Source organism: Cibotium barometz, chromosome 48 (genome assembly GCF_041138505.1).
Source record: "Cibotium barometz isolate CiBa-2024 chromosome 48, ASM4113850v1, whole genome shotgun sequence".
In the NCBI taxonomy this organism is placed as follows: domain Eukaryota; kingdom Viridiplantae; phylum Streptophyta; class Polypodiopsida; order Cyatheales; family Cibotiaceae; genus Cibotium; species Cibotium barometz.
In genome coordinates, this window is record NC_141093.1 from 10,477,926 (window position 1) to 10,500,024 (window position 22,099).

At 46.2% G+C, this 22,099-nt stretch overlaps 1 protein-coding gene across 1 annotated transcript in view; it reads right to left on the reverse strand.

The window, feature by feature from the left end:
- The window catches only part of LOC147610802 (transducin family protein / WD-40 repeat family protein), a 36,729-nt gene extending 20,531 nt beyond the window's left edge, over nucleotides 1-16,198 (reverse strand). Inside the window, exons 1-6 of the mRNA XM_086785377.1 lie at nucleotides 15,741-16,198; nucleotides 14,502-15,586; nucleotides 14,224-14,400; nucleotides 13,989-14,105; nucleotides 13,795-13,899; nucleotides 13,582-13,716 (exon numbers count right to left, since the gene is read on the reverse strand). Coding sequence (XP_086641503.1) covers nucleotides 13,582-13,716; nucleotides 13,795-13,899; nucleotides 13,989-14,105; nucleotides 14,224-14,400; nucleotides 14,502-15,586; nucleotides 15,741-16,074 — 1,953 coding nt within the window. The 5' untranslated portion in view covers nucleotides 16,075-16,198. The remainder of the gene's footprint in view (nucleotides 1-13,581; nucleotides 13,717-13,794; nucleotides 13,900-13,988; nucleotides 14,106-14,223; nucleotides 14,401-14,501; nucleotides 15,587-15,740) is intronic.
- Nucleotides 16,199-22,099: the final 5,901 nt, after the last annotated feature.

Here is a 22,099-nt window from a genome sequence, read left to right on the forward strand (position 1 = left end):
AAGACAATGTCTTGACGAACAAAGACTTTGTTCGATCTTGGATAAAAAACTTTGTAAGCCTTTGATTCAGAATAGAAGCCCACAAAAATGAGCAACTCGCTCCTTGGCTCAAGCTTGCCCCTCATGTCATTCGGAGTGTGAGTGTACCCACGACACCCAAAATGCCTCAAACGGGATCCTATGAGCAACAGCGATCGTGGGGCAACGGTTTGGAAGGTACACCGCAGTGTTGATCGATTTTGACCAAAGGCATTCAGGCACAGAGCATGGAGCGTGCCATATCCATCACAGTTCGGTTCTTGCGCTCGGCCACTCCATTTTGTGAGGGGGAGTTGGTGGAGGTGAGTTGGCGTTGAATGCCATGTTCTTGCAAGAACTCAATAAATTGATGGGAGATAAACTCACCACCATTGTCACTACAAGCAATCCCAATCGAGACATCCGTTTGATTAGTGACTAACCGAACCCACGTGGAAAAGCATTGGAAGGCATCTGATTTATGCTTTAAGAAATACACCCACATTTACCTCGAATAATCATCAACAATTAGCATGTAGTAGAGAGACCCATTCAAGGAGGGGATTGGGGATTGCCCACTCAAATCGAAGTGAATCAACTTGAGGATACCCTAAGCACGATGAGTAGCATGATGTGGGAACGGTAAAAGATGCTGCTTACCCATTTGACATGGCTGGCAGACATCCTTTGTCAATTTGAGGCTAGGTATGCCTTCAACCAACTGGTCTCGAGACAACTCATAGAGTGTCATAGGTCAGGTGACCATAGCGAAAGTGCCATAGTCGTTCAGTGTCAAAAGGAGCTCTGGTCACATAGGCTCGAACCCAATGAAACTTAGAACCCTCAAAAGATGGCTCAGATAAAAAAGTAGACATCCGGTATAAGCCATCCTTTTGTGCTTGGCCTTGAGCAACAACAAGAGCGGTAGTCTCATCAATCACCTCTACAACTCACTTGTTGAAGTAAACTCCACAATCGAGTTGGGTCAGTTGGGATACAGAAAGTAAATTGAGGCCCAAGTTAGGAACAAGAATAGACATTGTCCAATGTTGCCTAATTGGGACCTATGTTGGTGACAAAAAAAAATGGTGCCAATAGATTTGATGGCATCAGTGTGTTGTTGCCACATCGAACTTCACCCTTAGCAGGTCGCCGAGAGATGAAAATGTCAACATTGCATGCCATATGGTGTGTAGCTCCACTGTCAACTACCCAAGTGACCGGATGGCCATAGCGAAGTGTTGGGTGGACTTCGATGATAGGCACAGAATGATCATCAAGTAACTGACAAATCTGAACGAGGGGGCGGACGCTTCCACACGTGGACTGCCCTCGTCTAGGTTGTTGTTTCTTCTTCCTACTGGAAGAGTGACCAAAATCAACCTCAAATGTGACCTAAGTGACATTGGTCGAGGAGTCGAGATGTGATGTAAGAGATGACCAATCAGACATCTCTTCCGGGGTGGAAAAAGAAATTGACTAGGTGGGGGGGCCTTGAGCGACTTGACCAATGGGTCGCCACGGAAATGATCTAGGCCAATTCGTACCATTGCCTTGTTGCGGGTCCCTTGGGAGGGAACCCTGCAGAGTAGGTGCTGGATTATTACCCCCTCTTGACCGCCAATCAGGGGCATTGCTGCCACCTTGGTTGTTTTGGCGATTCGAGTTAGTGGGGTTGTTATCTCTATTTTCCTTGGCTTTAATGCCACACTCATCATCAACACGGCCAAGCGTTTGGCAAACGAGTCCAGAATCTATTCTTTTGGGGAATATTCTGCCAGTAGGGAGTGGGTGTTGAGGCAGGGTTTTTGGGATCAGTATTATTGCCTTGAGGTTTGCCTTGATTACTTGAGTTGTTGTTCTCCTTCCCTTGCTGCCCTTTTTGAGTAGAGGTGGTATTGGACACAAGGGGCCCCTCTTGAGTAGAGGAAGATTTCTTGGGATGAAACTGGGCATGCAACTAAGCGAAGCGCAAGAGTTGGCACTCACACTCATATAGGTTAGGCATAGGTTCTAGACTAATGGTCTGTGTGACAAAAGTAAAGAAACTAGGAGGCAACTTGTTCAATAAAGTGATAACCTGGTCTTCCTGAGACTCGATGGAGCCAATGGTGGCATACTCCGCATTAAGGCATCGATATTCAACAAGCTTCACGATCAGGTCATCACTCTCTTTTATAGAGAAAAGTTGGATTTGATGTTCAAGATCAATGTGATGCGTGCAATCACATGTTGCATATCTCTATGCAAGGTGTGCCCATCTGTTAGAGACATAGGGGACCTGCTGGAGTTGTGAATGAAACTCCAACAAAAGGCCTTGCATGAGCTCCACTATGGCAATGGCATTCCTAGCCTCCCAATAGCGGATGACTTCAGGAGGTGCTAGTGAGGGGTGGGGTTTTGGTTCAAGTCCCTTCACCAGGATCCAAGAACCTTGGGAAGTGAAAACTTGTTCCATAAGATTAGCCCAGGTGGTGTAATTAGACCCATTGAAACGAGTCTTTTCTGTGAAAGCATTTCTAGACATAGAGACGTGAAAGGAAGGAGGTGGGGAGTCCAGGATGGCTGGTACCCATATCCAAAGTGTAAAGAGTGAGAAGGAACTCCAGAAAATCCACCAATACCACGCACAGGTGTGGGACCTGGAGAGGGTACTCCATAAGATGGAATATAAGGTTGGGCACTCGGCATAGGTGGAATACCTCGCTGAGGCACAAATCCTTGAGTGGGCACATAAGCAGGAAAAGCAGTAGTGCCAAAGATGGGTTGGTAAGCAACCTAATACCCCGTAAAGCTAGGTGGCACCACAATGCCAAAGGGCATAGTGCTGATAGACACCTGTGTCAGGTGAAACCCATACGCAGGACCCAATGGGGGTGCAGCCGATAATGGCTGCACGCCAACACTAGCACGAAAAGACATGGGTTGGGTGGGAGAGTTTTGTGCTTGAGGTTGAGCAATATTTCAAAACACATTAGGAGCAAGAATAGAAGGTGAACCAGAAGAGAAAACAATGTTACCTCCTTGAACACCAGAAATCTGGGAGTGAATTGTACTCCTAGATCCTCCTCTATTCAGGTTCACATATTTTCAAGGATCGAGGGTAGTTGATGGTACCATATGTTGAACATGTGCTATAGAAGAAGACACCAGGTAGAATTAGGAACATAAGAACTCAAAGGCATATACGAACCTGACACGATCACCGACAGGGTTGATGATGGATCTTCGAACAACCGAGGAGGTACCTGTCCTTCTTGAGAAAACGTCCCATACCGAAGTCCAGGCTGTCGGCTAAACTAAGCAACAAGGCTCTCCAAATGAGGCTGGATACCTGGGTCCAGTACTGGCACACTGGTTGTAGGCATGTATCCTCCTCTGGAAGTGAAGTCTGAGAAGCTCGGAGAAGAAAGACGACATGCCAAGGGTGTAGAGGGTGAGTAGGTGTAAATGGACTAGTCGTCTCCCAATGAAAGACCTCGAATGGGGCTCTCCAGTGAATAAGAAGTCCCATCCTCCGTGTGATCTATATCTAAATAAGGAGAATCAACATCTGGTAAGAAAGGCTAGTCCTCTAGAATCGTGGGTAGACGATCCATGTTATGTGCTCTCGAGGTCTTCAATCCTTTTGCTCACGATAGCTCTGATACCATGTGAGGGCAAAAGGACGAAAGGACCAAATGTATGAGAGATCAAAGCAAATCAACACAACATGAAATGAGTGAGTGTATATATGATGAAATCCAGTACAAGAACTCAGTGTGAGACTCTGAACAAGCAGAGAGGGTTGTTGTCCTATGATAATGTAGAGGGTGGAGAAGGCCACAATCCAAGGCAAATGGTAGGCTGTTGTCTTGAAGAAATGAGTAGAGAGGACTGCCGTCCCGATGTCAAGGTTAAGGAGCAGAGAGGGTTGCTGTCTCGATGATGATGAATGAGTGCAGAGAGGGCCGCGATCCCGAGGTAGTAGACACTGAAGTAAACCTGCTAGAAAGCTCTACTGTATAGTAGAGAGAGCTGCTGTCCCATGTGCTGTAGAAAAAAGCTAATATACTGTAGGCAAAAAGCTACTGTAGATCTGCTCCTAAGAAACACCGAAGTGCAGTAGATGAAGGCTGCTGCAGAACAGTAGCTATAGGTAAAAACGCAGATAGAAGAGGATGCTCAGCCTGTAGCAGCAGCAGGAGAGGATGCTTAGCCTCCTGTAGCAGTAGCAAGAGAGGATGCGCAGCCAAACGATGCGAAAACACCAGCAACAGCAGAAGGCAACGATGTACTACCTGACGATGAAGGAGCAAGACTCAAGGTTATATTGTTCTGACTGACGTGAATAATATACCTATATGAATCCAAGAACAAGCCCAAATTCACCTTCTAGGAACGTGCATGTTATATACTCATGGTAGTCAACCCACAAGACTATATAACTATCGACTCCATTATGCATAGTATGGACTAGATACTACGACATCCCCACTAACGTCATCAGTGCCCAATAGTGGATGTAGAACTTTGTATCAAGATATGCTCTCACACGCACTCCACAAACACACGAGCGCGCGCGCACATAAGAGCATATATTAACACAAAGGCCTTCGTACTAAGTTTCTGTCAAACCTCTGGAGATGCAGTGAATAATGTTGAGTTTCTTATATATGTTGTAGGATTGCGGGTCGGTCAAGGTAAGCTGTCGGCCAACAGCAAAGACAAATAAAATGCCAAAAAAAATACCCTTTTGGGCTGGATAAAATGACAGGTTAAGGCATGTTTTCACACAGGCATTGGATGCCACAAGACCATGCCACTTTTTGATACATGATGATTGGCTTTTTTACAAAGGCCGACTTTGTGTCATGAAGTCGTTCAAGGCAGCTCTTCTCCATGATGCCCATGACACCATCATTGGTGGTCACCGGAGCATGAATTCGAGTCTGGAGAAGCTAGAAAGGCTATACCATTGGCCAAGAATAAGGTGCGATGTGTTCACTCATGTGCAACGCTATGACGTTTGTCAGAAAGCGAAAGCTCCTCGTGAAAAGAAAATAGAATTATTACAACCTTTACCAATTCCCAAAGGACCTTTCCAAGATATATCGATGGACTTTGTCACAAATCTGCCTCCCAATCCGGGTAAGCGTAGTTGTAAACCGGCCTCCAGCCTTTGGACGAAACCAAAGGGCGGTGCAAAAACAAACTTGCACACAAAACACTTCAACACCTTTGAGGACCAAGAAAAGGAAAACAAGCACGGGGACCTAGAGTGCTCCTGCAAACAGTACACGAACACCGATTGGTCCCAAAACGCAATGGCGCCCCTTGCGGTATTTCTTTAATTGATTATAAGAGAGCTTTGACTACAATAAGGCTGGAAACTCAACCGTCACAGTAAAATTCTTGAAGCCTGCAAAGACCTTGCGTCATGGCTTCATATCCACTCGGCATCCACAAAAACAAGTCCAGCCATTGTTCACATCAAAAGACTCTTTCACATGAAGTCTTACATAAAGAAGCTTTCTCCCATGATCAGGGCTACCACAACCATCCATAGCCTCTCACCCTATGAACAGCATCACACCCTGACACATCGAGTGCTTCTGCATCACAATAGAGACTCCCAAACTATTTTCCATAAGAGAACTCGCATCATAGCACAGCATACAATACAGTCGACACACTTGTACCAACCCTCTCTACCTTCCAAGGTTACAATCCATCTCTGTCATGGATTCCCTGTCCCTTGTCCAATCAATAGCAAGGCTGTACCAAACATGTGTCCATTCATGTACCTTCTGCCTGCATGTGACCTATCTCCTGGAGAACCATAAACATGTTTCCTCGAGAAACCTACGACCTGTTTCCCGTGAACCCTTAGGCTTGTTTCCCTTTGAAACCTTTGTCCTATTTCCATACAGAACCATTCACAGCACCATTCAACAACAGTGCCAACAACGGCATACATCTAGCTACCTGTTCCCTCATGAAACATCTGGAAACATAGAGATGCCCATAACTGTAGGTCCCTCTGTTCCTTTCCAACAGGAAGAAAACAATCTGCTCCATGAGCATTCAGCCATGCGAGCTTGCATCACTCCCATGCCAAGAAACACATCCAACTGACCTGTACTTTGCAACCGGAAACCCAAGCACACGATTGAATTTGCTGCCAAACAAAAACAGCCCATAAAAAGTCCCTGGAATCCACTCTCCAAGCTGCCAAAACCCTTCTTCCAAAAGAGAGAGAAAGAAAGAAAAAACGCATGAGCAAGGCTACTGTCCAACCCGACACTCCCTGCTGTCCAGCCTTGCCAGTCCTCAAAGAGAGAGAGAAAACATGCTCAATCTAGCCCCGCCTCCTAGAGAGAGAGAGAGAGAGAGAGAGAGAGAGAGACAGACAGACATTCGTGGGTGGGCTTGCTGAACTGTACACTGCCTGCAGTATGCCCGTCTGTGCTCCCTGTTGAGCTATGCGCTGCCTGCAATCTGCCTGCCACCCTCCAAGGGAGAGACAGAGGGAGAGCGCGCTGAAGTCCTGTGTGCCCTGCTGACCAACCGTCAAAGAGACAAGCATGTTAGAAGTCATCTCCTGTCTAGATTTATACACCAGGGCCTCTGTTGTGGGGTGTGCCCTCCCTTATCAGGTGTTTTATCATTTTTCCTCACTCCCCGTATTTTTTCCCATTTTTCTGAGGCTTGGGAGGGTTGCCAGAGGATGCCAGGAGCACTCCAGTGCTGGCCGACTGTATGTTCATCAGTCGTGGGCTACTGGGCTGTTGGCCGACTGGATTTCATCAGTCGTGGGCATTCATGTGCTGGCTGACTGCATTTATGCAGTCGTGGGACATTTTTATCAGTCGTGGGCACTCTTTCTGCTGGCCGACTGCCCTCTATGGGATGTATATATAGGACCCCAGCCCCCATACCTTATTTGTATCATTTCTCGAGATCTTCTTGTGTATATAGAGCAGAGTTACACGCCTACATCTGTCTCTCTCTTGTGCTGTTTTTTTGCCTGCGTTTTTGCTTTTGCTCTTGTGTTCCCAGATCTGGTCATCATCTCCGCTGCGTATTCTGACATGGTATCAGAGCCTAGGCTCTAGATAGGTCTTGGGATTTGTGTGAGCAAGAGGGGGACTGTTTTGTGGCTGATTGGTGGACTGTTTTGGGCTGATCAGGAAGAGGAGAAGCAAGAGGAAGGCGGGCTGATTTGCTGGACAGCCACTTGCAGGTTTTAGTTCTTCTTCGTTCCCACCCACACACCCTTTTCAGAGTATATCCCCGCAATGGCAGATCTATTTGAGATGGCCGAGAGACATGTGAAGATCCCGACACTCCCCACGTTCCCGGTGGACCGTCAGTTGGACGGGAGCAACTACGGCATATGGAAGGGGATGAGGGAATCTGTTCTGGAGTCTTACGACCTCGCCGATTTCGTCATTGTTGGTGTTCCACGCCGGAAGTAGAGAAAGGGGAGTTACCGTCAACCCGAAAGGACCGGGAGGCCTAGACACAGACGTGGGATCGTGTCAACGCCAGGGTCCATTCGTTTATTTTCCTCAACTGCACACCACAAGTAATCAATCATGTAAAGCATATGACGCTGGCCAGAGGTATATGGCAGCATTTGGCCTCACTTTACAACAGGGTATCGCCCATGAAGAGGATTTCCTTGGAAGTACAGATGCGGGTTATGAGCCCTGCAAAGTCATCGACGATGCGGGAGCATATTAACAAGCTGCAGGCTCTTCAGCAGGAAGTTCTTCAGGCTGGGAAGGAGATATCGTCAGAGGACATGGCCATCACGTTGCTGTCACATTTGCCCTCTTCGTACTCAGCATTTTACTCCTCTTTGATTACCAGTGGCAGGCTCAGCACCATCACGTGGGAGGAGCTTGTGCCCATGGTCCTGTACCAAGAGGAACGATTCACGACGCACCTCAGGGTGGAGGTTCGGAGGCCTTAACTGGCCAACGGTCGAAAGGCCGTAACTCGGGCAAAGGGAAGGCTTCATCGGAGAAGTCTTCTGAGAAAAAGTCGGACGCTGACCGCGAGAAACTGAAGGCCTCTGAGAGGACCTGTAATGATTGTGGCGAGAAAGGCCACTACTAGAGGCAGTGTCCCAAGCGGAAGACCGAGAAGGGTGAAGACTCCTCAGCAGCAATCATGAAGACTCCGGCTTTTGTGCACCTAGAGGTGATGGACACCGATGCTTCATTTTCTTCAAGCAGGGAGGAGATTGGAGGACTCTCTGCAACGGATACTCGGGAGTGGATTCTCGATAGTGGTGCTTCCAGGCACATGACTCCTTCCCGTTCCGGTTTACAGGATCTCTGCAGGCTTTCTGGTCATATTCTTACTGGGGATACGTCCACTATCCCAGTTCACAATGAGGGCAGGATGGAGATAGTTCCCGATGGTGGCAGAGGGGGGAAGCATTCCTCCCAGGTATTGTATGTTCCGGCACTTGGTTTTCATCTGTTGTCAGTGCATCAGGTTTGCAAGACTGGCGTACGGGTGGAGTTTGATGAGCACTTTGTCGCTCTCCTCCGGGACAAAGCAACAGGCCAGGTGGTTTGGGAAGGCGGAGTGGAGAATGGAGTTTACAAGCTTTCAGCACTCTCTCTCCCAGGTCCTCACGATTGTGATGAGTGGCAGTCTGGTAATGACCACTCAAGTCTGGATACGCTGCAGGTAGAGGCTTCCCGGGACCAGATGGTGGATAGCGTACCAGTAGATGGCAGCAGTTGGCAGGAACTTTCCAGTACTGATGTTGGTAGTTCTTGTGTTCGTGAGTCAGAGGAAGCTGAACAGGTCACTTATGCTCTCATGTCTCGTAGTGTTCGGGACATAGAACCTCCAGTAGATGAGGATGTTCTTTCCACGGGGACCTTTCGGAAAGCCAGGCAGGTGGCAGGTGCTTACTTGCAGAAGGAGGTGGTTTCTCCAGGCTTTGTGGTTCCGGATTCAGAGGGGGTGGTTGACAGGTTTCATCAGGTTTCCAGGACTTGTTTGTGCACCGTAACAGGTGTTGATCCTTGTGAGCAGTGTGATGTCTCTGTGACTCAAAAGCTGTATGGTTCATTGAACACCAGATTGGACGGGAGCTTCCTGATGAGGCAGTTGAGCTCATGGTTACAGATGTCTCTTTGGGAGGAGGCAGGATTGCGTTTCCTGTGGTTTTTGCGGCATGCGAAGGATCATGGACTCTTGTACACAGGAGGGGGATTGTTGGATGGAGTCCGACTCCACGGTTGGAGTGACTCGGTTTGGGGAGGAGATTCGGACACGAGGGGATCTACTTATGGCCCAGGAGCAGTTTTACGGAGCAGGAGGAGGTTACATTGCAGGTTTGGGCTTCTACTGGAGGAACCCATGGTCATCCAGAGGCACTTTGTTCGTGAACAGATCGTTGCTGATGACATCTTGCTCGACGGAGGACAGTACGATGGACCTCTTCACGAAGTCGCTCTCTCAGGATTTGCTCAGGCGGCACCCCAGCTCCCAGTGGTTGGTTACACAGCCAGGAGCTGAGAGGGGGTGTTAGAAGTCATCTCCTGTCTGGATTTATACACCAGGGCCTCTGTTGTGGGTGTGCCCACCCTTATCAGGTGTTTTATCATTTTTCCTCACTCCCCGTATTTTTCCCCTATTTTTTCCCATTTTTCTGAGGCCTGGGAGGGTTGCCAGAGGATGCCAGGAGCACTCCAATGCTGGCCGACTGTATGTTCATCAGTCGTAGGCTACTGGGCTGCTGGCCGACTGGATTTCATCAGTCGTGGGCATTCATGTGCTGGCCGACTGCATTTATGCAGTCGTGGGACCTTTTCATCAGTCGTCGGCACTCTTTCTGCTGGCCGACTGCCCTCTATGGGATGTATATATAGGACCCCAGCCCCCATACCTTATTTGTATCATTTCTCGGGATCTTCTTGTGTATATAGAGCAGAGTTACACGCCTACATCTGTCTCTCTTGTGCTGTTTTTCTGCCTGCGTTTTTGCTTTTGCTCTTGTGTTCCCAGATCTGGTCATCATCTCCGCTGCGTATTCTGACATGGTATCAGAGCCTAGGCTCTAGATAGGTCTTGGGATTTGTGTGAGCAAGAAGGGGACTGTTTTGTGGCTGATTGGTGGACTGTTTTGGGCTGATCGGGAAGAGGAGAAGCAAGAGGAAGGCGGGCTGATTTGCTGGACAGCCACTTGCAGGTTTTAGTTCTTCTTCGTTCCCACCGACCCACCCTTTTCAGAGTATATCCCCGCAATGGCAGATCTATTTGAGATGGCCGAGAGACATGTGAAGATCCCGACACTCCCCACGTTCCCAGTGGACCGTCAGTTGGACGGGAGCAACTACGGCATATGGAAGGTGATGAGGGAATCTGTTCTGGAGTCTTACGACCTCGCCGATTTCGTCGTTGTTGGTGTTCCACGCCGGAAGTAGAGGAAGGGGAGTTACCGTCAACCCGAAAGGACCGGGAGGCCCAGACACAGATGTGGGATCGTGTCAACGCCAGGGTCCATTCGTTTATTTTCCTCAACTGCACACCACAGGTAATCAATCATGTAAAGCATATGACGCTAGCCAGAGGTATATGGCAGCATTTGGCCTCACTTTACAACAGGGTATCGCCCATGAAGAGGATTTCCTTGAAAGTACAGATGCGGGTTATGAGCCCTGCAAAGTCGTCGACGATGCGGGAGCATATTAACAAGCTGCAGGCTCTTCAGCAGGAAGTTCTTCAGGCTGGGAAGGAGATATTGTCAGAGGACATGGCCATCACGTTGCTGTCACATTTGCCCTCTTCGTACTCAGCATTTTACTCCTCTTTGATTACCAGTGGGACAGGCTCAGCACCATTACGTGGGAGGAGCTTGTGCCCATGGTCCTGGACCAAGAGGAACGATTCACGAACCCTCCTCAGGGTGGAGGTTCGGAGGCCTTAACTGGCCAACGGTCGAAAGGCCGTAACTCGGGCAAAGGGAAGGCTTCATCAGAGAAGTCTTCTGAGAAAAAGTCCGACGCTGACCGCGAGAAACTGAAGGCAGAGAGGACCTGTAACGATTGTGGCGAGAAAGGCCACTACTAGAGGCAGTGTCCCAAGCGGAAGACCGAGAAGGGTGAAGACTCCTCAACAGCAATCATGAAGACTCCGGCTTTTGTGCACCTAGAGGTGATGGACACCGATGCTTCATTTTCTTCAAGCAGGGAGGAGATTGGAGGACTCTCCGCAACGGATACTCGGGAGTGGATTCTCGATAGTGGTGCTTCCAGGCACATGACTCCTTCCCGTTCCGGTTTATAGGATCTCTGCAGGCTTTCTGGTCATATTCTTACTGGGGATACGTCCACTATCCCAGTTCACAGTGAGGGCAGGATGGAGATAGTTCCCGATGGCAGAGGGGGGAAGCATTCCTCCCAAGTATTGTATGTTCCGGCACTTGGTTTTCATCTGTTGTCAGTGCATCAGGTTTGCAAGACTGGCGTACGGGTGGAGTTTGATGAGCACTTTGTCGCTCTCCGGGACAAAGCAACAGGCCAGGTGGTTTGGGAAGGCGGAGTGGAGAATGGAGTTTACAGGCTTTCAACACTCTCTCCCAGGTCCTCAGGATTGTGATGAATGGCAGTCTGGTAATGACCACTCAAGTCTGGATACGCTGCAGGTAGAGGCTTTCCAGGACCAGATGGTGGATAGCGTACCAGTAGATGGCAGCAGTTGGCAGGAACTTTCCAGTACTGATGTTGGTAGTTCTTGTGTTCGTGAGTCAGAGGAAGCTGAACAGGTCACTTATGCTCTCATGTCTCGTAGTGTTCGGGACATAGAACCTCCAGTAGATGAGGATGTTCTTTCCACGGGGACCTTTCGGAAAGCCAGGCAGGTGGCAGGTGCTTACTTGCAGAAGGAGGTGGTTTCTCCAAGCTTTGTGGTTCCGGATTCAGAGGGGGTGGTTGACAGGTTTCATCAGGTTTCCAGGACTTGTTTGTGCACCGTAACAGGTGTTGATCCTTGTGAGCAGTGTGATGTCTCTGTGACTCAGAAGCTGTATGGTTCATTGATCTGGTTGATGGACACCAGATTGGACGGGAGCTTCCTGATGAGGCAGTTGAGCTCATGGTTACAGATGTCCCTTTGGGAGGCAGGATTGCGTTTCCTGTGGTTTCTGCGGCATGCGAAGGATCATGGACTCTTGTACACAGGAGGGGGATTGTTGGATGGAGTCCGACTCCACAGTTGGAGTGACTCGGTTTGGGGAGGAGATTCGGACACGAGGGGATCTACTTATGGCCCAGGAGCAGTTTTACGGAGCAGGAGGAGGTTACATTGCAGGTTTGGGCTTCCACTGGAGGAACCCATGGTCATCCAGAGGCACTTTGTTCGTGAACAGATCGTTGCTGATGACATCTTGCTAGAGTTCTGTTCGACGGAGGACAGTACGATGGACCTCTTCACGAAGTCGCTCTCTCAGGATTTACTCAGGCGGCACCCCAGCTCCCAATGGTTGGTTACACAACCAGGAGCTGAGAGGGGGTGTTAGAAGTCATCTCCTGTCTGGATTTATACACCAGGGCCTCTGTTGTGGGTGTGCCTGCCCTTATCAGGTGTTTTATCATTTTTCCTCACTCCCCGTATTTTTCCCCTATTTTTTCCCATTTTTCTGAGGGTTGCCAGAGAATGCCAGGAGCACTCCAGTGCTGGCCGACTGTATGTTCATCAGTCGTAGGCTACTGGGCTGCTGGCCGACTGGATTTCATCAATCGTGGGCATTCATGTGCTGGCCGACTGCATTTATGCAATCGTGGGACCTTTTCATCAGTCGTGGGCACTCTTTCTGCTGGCCGACTGCCCTCTATGGGATGTATATATAGGACCCCAGCCCCCATACCTTATTTGTATCATTTCTCGGGATCTTCTTGTGTATATAGAGCAGAGTTACACGCCTACATCTGTCTCTCTCTTGTGCTGTTTTTCTGCCTGCGTTTTTGCTTTTGCTCTTGTGTTCCCAGATCTGGTCATCATCGCTGCTGCGTATTCTGACAAAGCACACCTCCCTATGCTGTAGCCCAACTAGCCTGCCAGTCTCCTCTCGAAAAAGCATACCCTGACGATGAAGCAGGCGCCTCCCAAAAAGCATGAGATAGAAAGAGACGCCTCCTCCCAAAGTAGAGTAGCCCCCATAAATAGCCTAGGGGTCACTCAAGGTTATAAAACCTTCCTAGGGGCCACCCAAGGTTATAAAACCTTTTAAATTTTAATTCCTTTGTCCCCTTCACACTTGGGGTTGTCCACACATGGGTTTCCTTTTTAACTCCAAACTAATGCCATTCACACTATCCACCATATCCCCGTGCACACGTGCATACTGTCCAGAGAAAAACACAAGGTCGTGACAGTAATACTCAGTGCTTAACTATTGTTGATAGATTTAGCAAATTTATTATGCTTATTAGGACTTGGATATATAAGCCTAATTTGATGTAAGACTACCATGGTTAATAAGATAATAACTTGGTCTATTGCACTAGCTCATAGACCGGGTGAACAAGATAAAAGAAAAATAATTTGTGATACCTTAGAATCATAGGAGCTTAGAAATCCATTATCGCTAAAACCCAGCCAAGCAAGGTGAGAACCAGGACCCAAAGGGAGCCGCCCTTCCATAACTTTAGTACGCTCAGCCACGTTAAAAACTTTGAAGTTAATCACCTGGAATGCACATGTCCACTAGGTGAGAATGTCTTTAACATCAAAGAGACATGGAACTAAGGTTACTTTATGTCTTACCTGCTGACCACATGAGAAGGGAGAACCAGCATGAGTGACTACAGCAAGAAGCTCCTGATGACCTGCCATAGTGACTACAGGGCCCTCCAATGACAGGACAGATGTCTATAATAAAAAAGAAGATTTGTTAAATCACACTCCAAAGTAATAGGAAAGCAAAAATGTCATTTCCATTATGGACTTGGCCTTAATACCTGCAAGCCCCCTTCAGAAAAAATACGAAGGTGGTTGAGGCTAGTTGATGCAGCCACCCAGCTGATGCCAACAGCCACAGCCCTAGCCTCCTCCTCTGATGGAAGACGCATCGACCACTGCAGCAGGAATGATAACCCCATAATTAGGCATCACAAACATCGTGGCCCGTGGATAACCACAAAGAAGCCAAGATAGGTTGTATGTGTTTTACTGAAATAAAGTTAGACATGTAACCTCACTATTGCTTGCCCAGCTACGAAAAGGTCGATAAAGGATTGTGCTTGGGCTTTTCTCTCCCTTTCTAGGAGATGCAAAGACACTCCCCGTTTCATTCATGGCAGCCATAGTGAATCCAAAATAGTCTGTCATAGAGGGCACACGAACACCTCTGCCTGTATCATGAAATTCTACCTGAAAACACAGCCACAAGGCTTAATCAATAATGCTCAAAACCCACAACCAAATGTTCAAGTGAAATGCTTGCAGGTTTATGAGGAGAACATAAATGCAACCTCCACATGCGAAAGCCCTTCATTCTGGCAGCTGGTGACACTGCCTATCAAATTGTAGGTGAGAAAGTGACGTTTCCCTGAGTCAGGCTGAGTGGAGCAAGGCTGGAAAGCTTTTTGCATGTCAGGCAAGGAGGCCAGCCCTCCAACCGGTGGTCCACTAGGTAAGCTTGCATGTTTGTTTTGAAGGTGCATATCGCATTTCTTTAAAGAAGAGGATTGCTTGAGACTTCCATGCTCTGTGTCCATTTGCTTTAGTATCCTGCGACCTACATCAGGGGAAGAGGTCAGCTCCTTTTCAGGAGAAGATGGCCTGCTTTGATCCTCACTGAAGACTTGCTCCTCGTCATCACTAAAATGCAAGAGCTCTTCTCTATCAATCGCTGAAGGTTGAGGGGTATCATCACTGGGGAGGGTCATGTGAGCAGGCACAACAGGCTCCCACACCCCAAATTTGCCATCCGAATCAATCACAGCCAGTGCATTTCCTTTGGGCTTCCATGCCAAGCTACAGATCTGAGCTTCGAACTTCTGACAATCTATGTCCTGCCTGTTATCGACATCCCAGAGTATAACTTGATTGTCCCCTGCTGCTGTCGCAAGGTATTTTCCATTTGGTGACCATGACAAGAACCCTACTGTGGCAGAATGGCCCCCTTTCAAGCTGAAGACCTTCTCGCCAGTATCTCTGTCATACATGATCACATCAACCCCATTCTTTCTGCCAGGAACTGCTAGGACATCACCCTTGGGATGCCATGCTATTTCATTCCTGCTGGAATTGTTCAGATCTGTGTTGGGTGCAGCATGATAGAGCGTGTGCACCCGCTTGCCTGACGAGAGGGACCAGCACATAATAGTGCCATCACTTCCAGCAGAGGCGAGGTAATCATTGTTGGGGTCGAAGGATAGGCTAAGTACCGGAGCATTGTGGCCTTTGAAGACTCGGACAATGGAGCTATCAATGGTGCTGATGAGCTTGATACCATCGTCTTCACCTGCAGCAGCAAGCAGGGAGCCAGTGGGGCTAAATGCAACTGAACGGATGGGGAGGGTGAAGCGGGTAACATTGCTCTGGAATTCGCCCTCTGAGAGAAAGAGTATAATGGTAGCATTACTCAGAACAGCACACTGAGGAAAGCAGATATGGCACAGAAGGGGTGAAATCATAATTGGCGAGAAAGGGGAGAAATTCGAAACTTCAAAGGGCGGGAAACGAAAACACGGAGATGGAGAGCTTACCTGGGTAGGAGAAGAGCTTGACAGAGTGGTCGAGGGAGCCAGAGGCGAGGCTGCGGCCGGAGGGGGAGAGCGCTACGGCAGTGATGGCGGAGCGGTGGTGGGCAAGGCGGCGGAGGGGGAGGTGAGCGGAGGAGAGGGAGGTGGGCGGAGGCCAGGTGTGGAAGAAGATGAGGGCGTGGGAGTTAGAGGAGATGAGATGTTGGCCATCGCAATCCCAGGCTATGCAGCAGCTCCCCTCGCCTCGCTCTGCTGTCGTCCCCCCCTCCAGCTCTGCCTCCTGCATCGCTACCGCCTTGCTACCACCACGTCCACCATAGCCGCGCCCCTTCGCCATCAAACTTCTCTCCAACGGATACTAGCCCGCTCTGAAGGCAGCCTTTGCCTGCCTGCGTCTCCTCTCTCTCTCTCTCTGCTTCTCTGATAGAAGTGGCGGGAAACTATTGCCATCAGACGGTCGGTACATACGTAAATGGGAGAGTCCACAAGGGCGCCCGAGCACATGTCCGGACCTCAATGGCCATTTCTTTTCGGGGGGGGGGGTTCTCACGGACAGTTGTTGCGGAGAGTGTGCCTTTGTGTCCCCTATAAGAACTAACAATGATAGTCATTCAGATGGTTTTGTCCCGCCATGATCTTCTCTCTATTTTTGTTGTAAATGGACAGCCTTAGTTCAATGGTGTGTAAATTAAATTTCTGATCTATAATTGTTATTTTGTTTCAGCAAATTGATTTCAAAGCTTTGTAATATGTGGATTCCATAAATGGGTAACAAAAGTGCATACACACCACACAATTAATATATGTGTGTATATGTATGAATATATGTGTGTATATGTATGAATATATAACATTTATAAATATAAATGTTATATATTCATACATATACACACGAGCGCATAGATGAGTTGGTAGAATGGTTGGGTCCCATTGCGAGGACCCGGGTTCGATGCCATCAAGCTACACGACGTGGGTATGTGTTATGAGCTGGTATATAAATATAAATATATCTTCCCGCAAAAACATTTATAAATATAATATAACCGCACTTTGGTGTGGCACACTTCCTCTCCAAAAATTATAGAACCCAAGAAATATGCCGTTCCCTTGGAATAATACTTTTGTTCTTGTAAAAGCGAATTGAGTTCAATGGTGTGTAATCTACGAGTGTTTGTTTTGTTTCAACAAATTGCAATTGACTTCACAACCACTTTTTCATAAAAACACGATCAATATATGTGTGTACATGTAGAAATATATGTGCATGTACATGTACAAATGTGTGTGTATGTGCGTGTGTGTGTGTGTGTGTAAATATAATATATATATATATATAACACCACACTTTCATGTGGAACATGATTCCAGCCAAGAGAGAGAGTGAGAGGAAGGAGAGATCAAGCCATGGTGACTTGGTGCATAAACATGGATGGGTGGAAGAGAGAGAGAGTTATTGCACAACACAACAATGATTGTATTATGATTATAATTCCACTATATACAATGATTTATATAGGCACCAAGGCCCTATCTTATGATCTCTTAATAAGACAGTGTTCACCCACCACAGGACACATACTAAACTCCAAAATGTCTAACAAACCCCCTGTTAAGGAGTGTCATATAAGAGAGAGACCTTCAGTACGATGATTTGGGCTCTAAATTGCAATCATGTAATACAAAAGAACACAATGATGCTAACACTTGAAACTCTTGTGTTAGGCATGATACAAGAGCTTGACCGTACATAATGCCTACATCAATCTATCTATGGATAACCTCCCAAAGCTTTAAGTAGGGAAAGTAAGATAAAAAGGAGCCGAGCATTTTATAGAAGAAACAAGCTTACAAAAAAAACATCCAAAATATTCAAATTTTGGGGGACTTTCCGGGCAACGAACTAAGTAGGGAAAGTAGGGAAAGTAAGATAAAAAGGAGCCGAGCATTTTATAGAAGAAACAAGCTTACAAAAAAAACATCCAAAATATTCAAATTTTGGGGGACTTTCCGGGTAGAGAACCCATGACTACAAAATATTCAGATTTTGAGGGACATCTCAGCAAGAGAACCCTTGACTCATACAAAAAGGACTAGAAAGCCGATGATAATCTTTCTTGTTATTAAGAGAAGATTTGCCATGACAGTGAGGCTTTGTAGATGCTTCAGGTTCATATTCATCTTCATACTCTTACACTAAGTTTGCATGATCCTTTGATTGCTCTTTGCCCATCTTCTTAAAACACATGTCTTTTGTATGTCCAAGATTTTTGCAATAGATGCACTTGACGGTTCTTCTTTCTTATTTGCATTTCATCTTGAAGAGGAAGGCTTTCTCTGAATTAAGTGTTATTTTAGTCATCTTTCTAAGATAGTGGTCTTCATCAATAAGAATTTTTATTGACTCCTCATATTTCATCTCATGCCACATCCTTAGTTCTAGTAGGATCTCATTGTACTTTGAAATCCCTTCTATGCTAATAAATAGGACAGCTTTCATCTTCATAGACTTGTGCTTTCGTGGCAGCAAGTTATTAAATGATGAAGCCTAAGTTGCTCACGTTCACCAAAAGTTTGATTATCGTTCATCCGTAAATCAACACACATATGCTTAAGGAATGATTTAAACGAGTGCTCAATTATGCTTAACTGATGAGAGGATCCGTGGTAATTGGATGCATTGTCATCTAAGGAGATGTTGTCACCAACAACTCATCCTGATCTCAAGTGCATGTAATTGTATAACATGGAAAGACTCACACTGCACACAAATGGAGCTCTATCAAAGCTTTTAGTCCTCCACACCTTGAGGTATCTTCACTGATAGCAATCTAAAAGCAAGTACCACCACAATTGAAAGCTCAAACTAGCTCAAACTACCCTTTTCCATCGTGATAATGTAGAGCAATAATCATGGTTGGTATTTTTGGCATAATGATATGTTTGAGTACTCAAGAGTGTTGTTCCCAACTATTGATCCATATTATTACCCTCTTAGGTGATTTTTGACAAGTGTGATTGGAATTCATGGCCGTGATCACGAAACAGGATCATGGCTTTCCAATCACATGGCATGATTGATTGATGTCTTTTGGGCGCGATTGAACGAGCATGATTTTATATAAAGAATCACGGTCCATGAATTGTGCAGGCTTTGATTTTTAGGTGGTAGCTAGGGGGTGCAAATATTTGTGTCTTCTAGCTCAGATGTTCCATAATGGACCCTTGCACTTTGAATTTTATGGTGGATGTTGCAATGGAATCTAATCCCTAATGTTCAATAGAATTATCTTGCTCACATGTTCCAGAATGGACCCTTGCACATTGAATTTTATGGTGGAGAATGCAATGGAATCCAATTTGTAATGTTTAGTAGAAATAAAGAGAGAATATCAAGAACATTGACTAGGGAGCAATAGTGAGCTTGGAAGTGTGGATATACTAGAATGAAGTGATAAGATATGTACACAAGTACCCCAAGTACAAACTCGAAATATAAAAGTATAGATGTTCAGACACACTAAATGTCCAAGGGGGAAAACCCTCTATAATGTGTAGAGGGACAAAGTGCCCCTCGTAAGCCCTCGTTCACATGCTAATTTTTTCCAAATTTTAATAAAAAATGCAAAATCATGACGTGATTTCGCAAGTCTTGTAATGCAAAATATGAGGCAGTTCTTTCGAGAGACATTTGGAGAAAGGGGAACCTCATCTCCGACTAGATCCAAAACCTTCTTTGAAATAGCGCGAGAGGTATTCTCAAGTTTATAATTGAATTACAGACCGATGCCACTTCAACTGAGGTCAAGTAATGGACATTGTGGGAGAGAAACACCTTCAGTAGGAGCAGCATGGCTACTACCCAACCCACTTTGAAATAGCGAAGAGGTATTCTCAGGTTTCTAATTGAATTACAGACCGATGCCACTTCAATTGAGGTCAAGTAATGGACATTGAGAGAAACACACCTTTAGTAGGAGCAGCATGGCTACTACCCAACTAAAACCTCCTGATTTGAAATAGCGAGAGGTATTATCGGGTTTCCAGATGAATTGCACATAGATGCCAATTCAACTAAGGTCATGCAATGGACATCAAGAGAGAAACACTTGTAGAGTAGGGCTACTACCCAGCTAAAACCTCTTGCTTATTGTAACAATTCAAGAGGCTGGAGGCTTAAATCCACCGCCCCCATCTAGGATCTGAGGAAAGACATTGCAAATGCTCAGAGGGCAAGAAGAATGTTCTTCCCTACCACTAAAGAGATGAAACTAGAGAATAGATTGTGAGAAGCCTAACTACAGCTACAAGCCCTTGAACGAGAGAGGTTACAATCGGAAATTAGGAGAGAATTGGCTGAGAGACGGGCCGAATTGGCTCAGTGAGACAACACATAACCTAGTTTGGAGCCTATCTCGTCAAAGAGTCTCAAGAGGATATAGACACAATCACCCATATAGCCATAACAACCCTAGGGGGTGAAGCCTTAGACAAACCACAAGAATGAGTCTACACCAAGGCCAAATTTGATGCTATGCTTAGAGACCTATCATTTGTTGTGGACTACGTAAGAAATGTACTTTTGTCTGACTATGATACGGGTGCAAAGCTTGCTATTGTTGACATGAAGGGACCTGGTGGGGCCATACTCCCACTGTCATAAACCCTACATTGTTACCTCATGAGACACACCATGGTGGACTTAGAAGAGGAAGAGGTTCAACATCTACAAGAAGGGCACGGTGTTGAGAGTCTATGCTATTACCTCATGAGACACGCCATGGTGGACTTGGAAGAGGAGGGGATGAAACATCTATAAGAAGGGAGGTGCTAAGAGTCTTACTATAAATAATTGTAAGACCACCCCCACATTTGGTAGTAACAACATCCCACTGATTTATTAAGGATGGATGAAGAAATGTATAGGGGTGTTGCTAAGGATTTGGGTATGGCTCTTCTGCCATCAAGAGTTTCGCAAGCCAAGCCACAAAATATGGCAAAGCTCATGCAAAATTTTATAGGTGATGGTGATGCCATTCAACACCTAGAAATCTTTGAATCAATGTGTGAAACCAATGGACCTTTAAGTGACCAAATGAAAATACATACCTTTTCCTTAACTCTGGATGGAAAAGTTCACCAATGGTATCAATCTCTTAAGCCTAAGGATAAATTTATCTTCATAAGGGTTTAGAATATGTTCATACCAAATTTTGTATAAAGCAGGGACAAATAAGTCCAATAGCCCAACTATACAACATAAAATAACATGAATCAATGAGGGATTATGTCTCTCGATTAAAGAATCTCAACTCCAGGTGTAAACCCAGAGAAAGATTAACTAATGATGAGTAGTTATTACCTTGCTTCTGCCGAAGAGGGGTGAGGGGTATGAGATTCTAAGATGTCTAATTACTCGTTAATTGCCAAGCCGACATTACTTGACGAATCTTGCAAACTTGCCATCGATTTTGAGGACAACATGTTGGAATTGCGCCAACTAGACGATGCATCTCATTGTTTCTTCGTAGGCTTCAAGTTAGTGTAGCAACTTAGAGAAGGTTAGAAAACAAATTAAGAATCTAACTCTCGATGAGCTCAACACCGCATAGCTAGACAAATCAAGGCTAAATCAAACCAGGGAAGGTCTGATGAACCAACATCTCTACCCAAGGAGAAAACTAGTTCAGTGCTCAATTTGTAAGCAAAACCATATAAGTTCATAATGTCCACATCTAAGGCCTCAACCTTTGATGTATTGTGCGTACTATATGCGGGTGGGAAATGATGCTACTAGTATGTGATAGTACATTACACATAATTTCCACAACAATAATCATAAATTCCATGATAATAATTTCCACAAATATGTTGAACACATTTCCCCAACCATCTGTCACTTGCTCTAAGAGGACTGTTTTTGGTTGCTTGCACAATACCACGTAATAGTCCTCATTGTCTGAATTTGTAGGGGATCTAAGAACTACAAAGTGGTCCCCGATCTCCACCATGTCAGCCAGATTCTCATTATCCTCTGAGTACAATATATCATCTTGCTCGAGGGGTGTTGCATCCACAATTTCCACAACTCCCTATAGCAAGACCGCAGTTATAGGATACTTGGCATACATATACCACCACAAGTGTTGTCGCCACCATCACAACCACTAGCACCTAAACTAACACCAATCAATTTCTCCTATAGACTACTCTACAAAGCTGACGATGCCTTAATGAAGTTCTAGAGATCGCTCCTGAATATTACATCATGCAATGAGGATCACCAGTGCCTATGTTTCAAACCATGGCATATGGAAGGTAAGGGACATAAATGCTACGAGACAAAGAGAGGCCCATTATAGTGG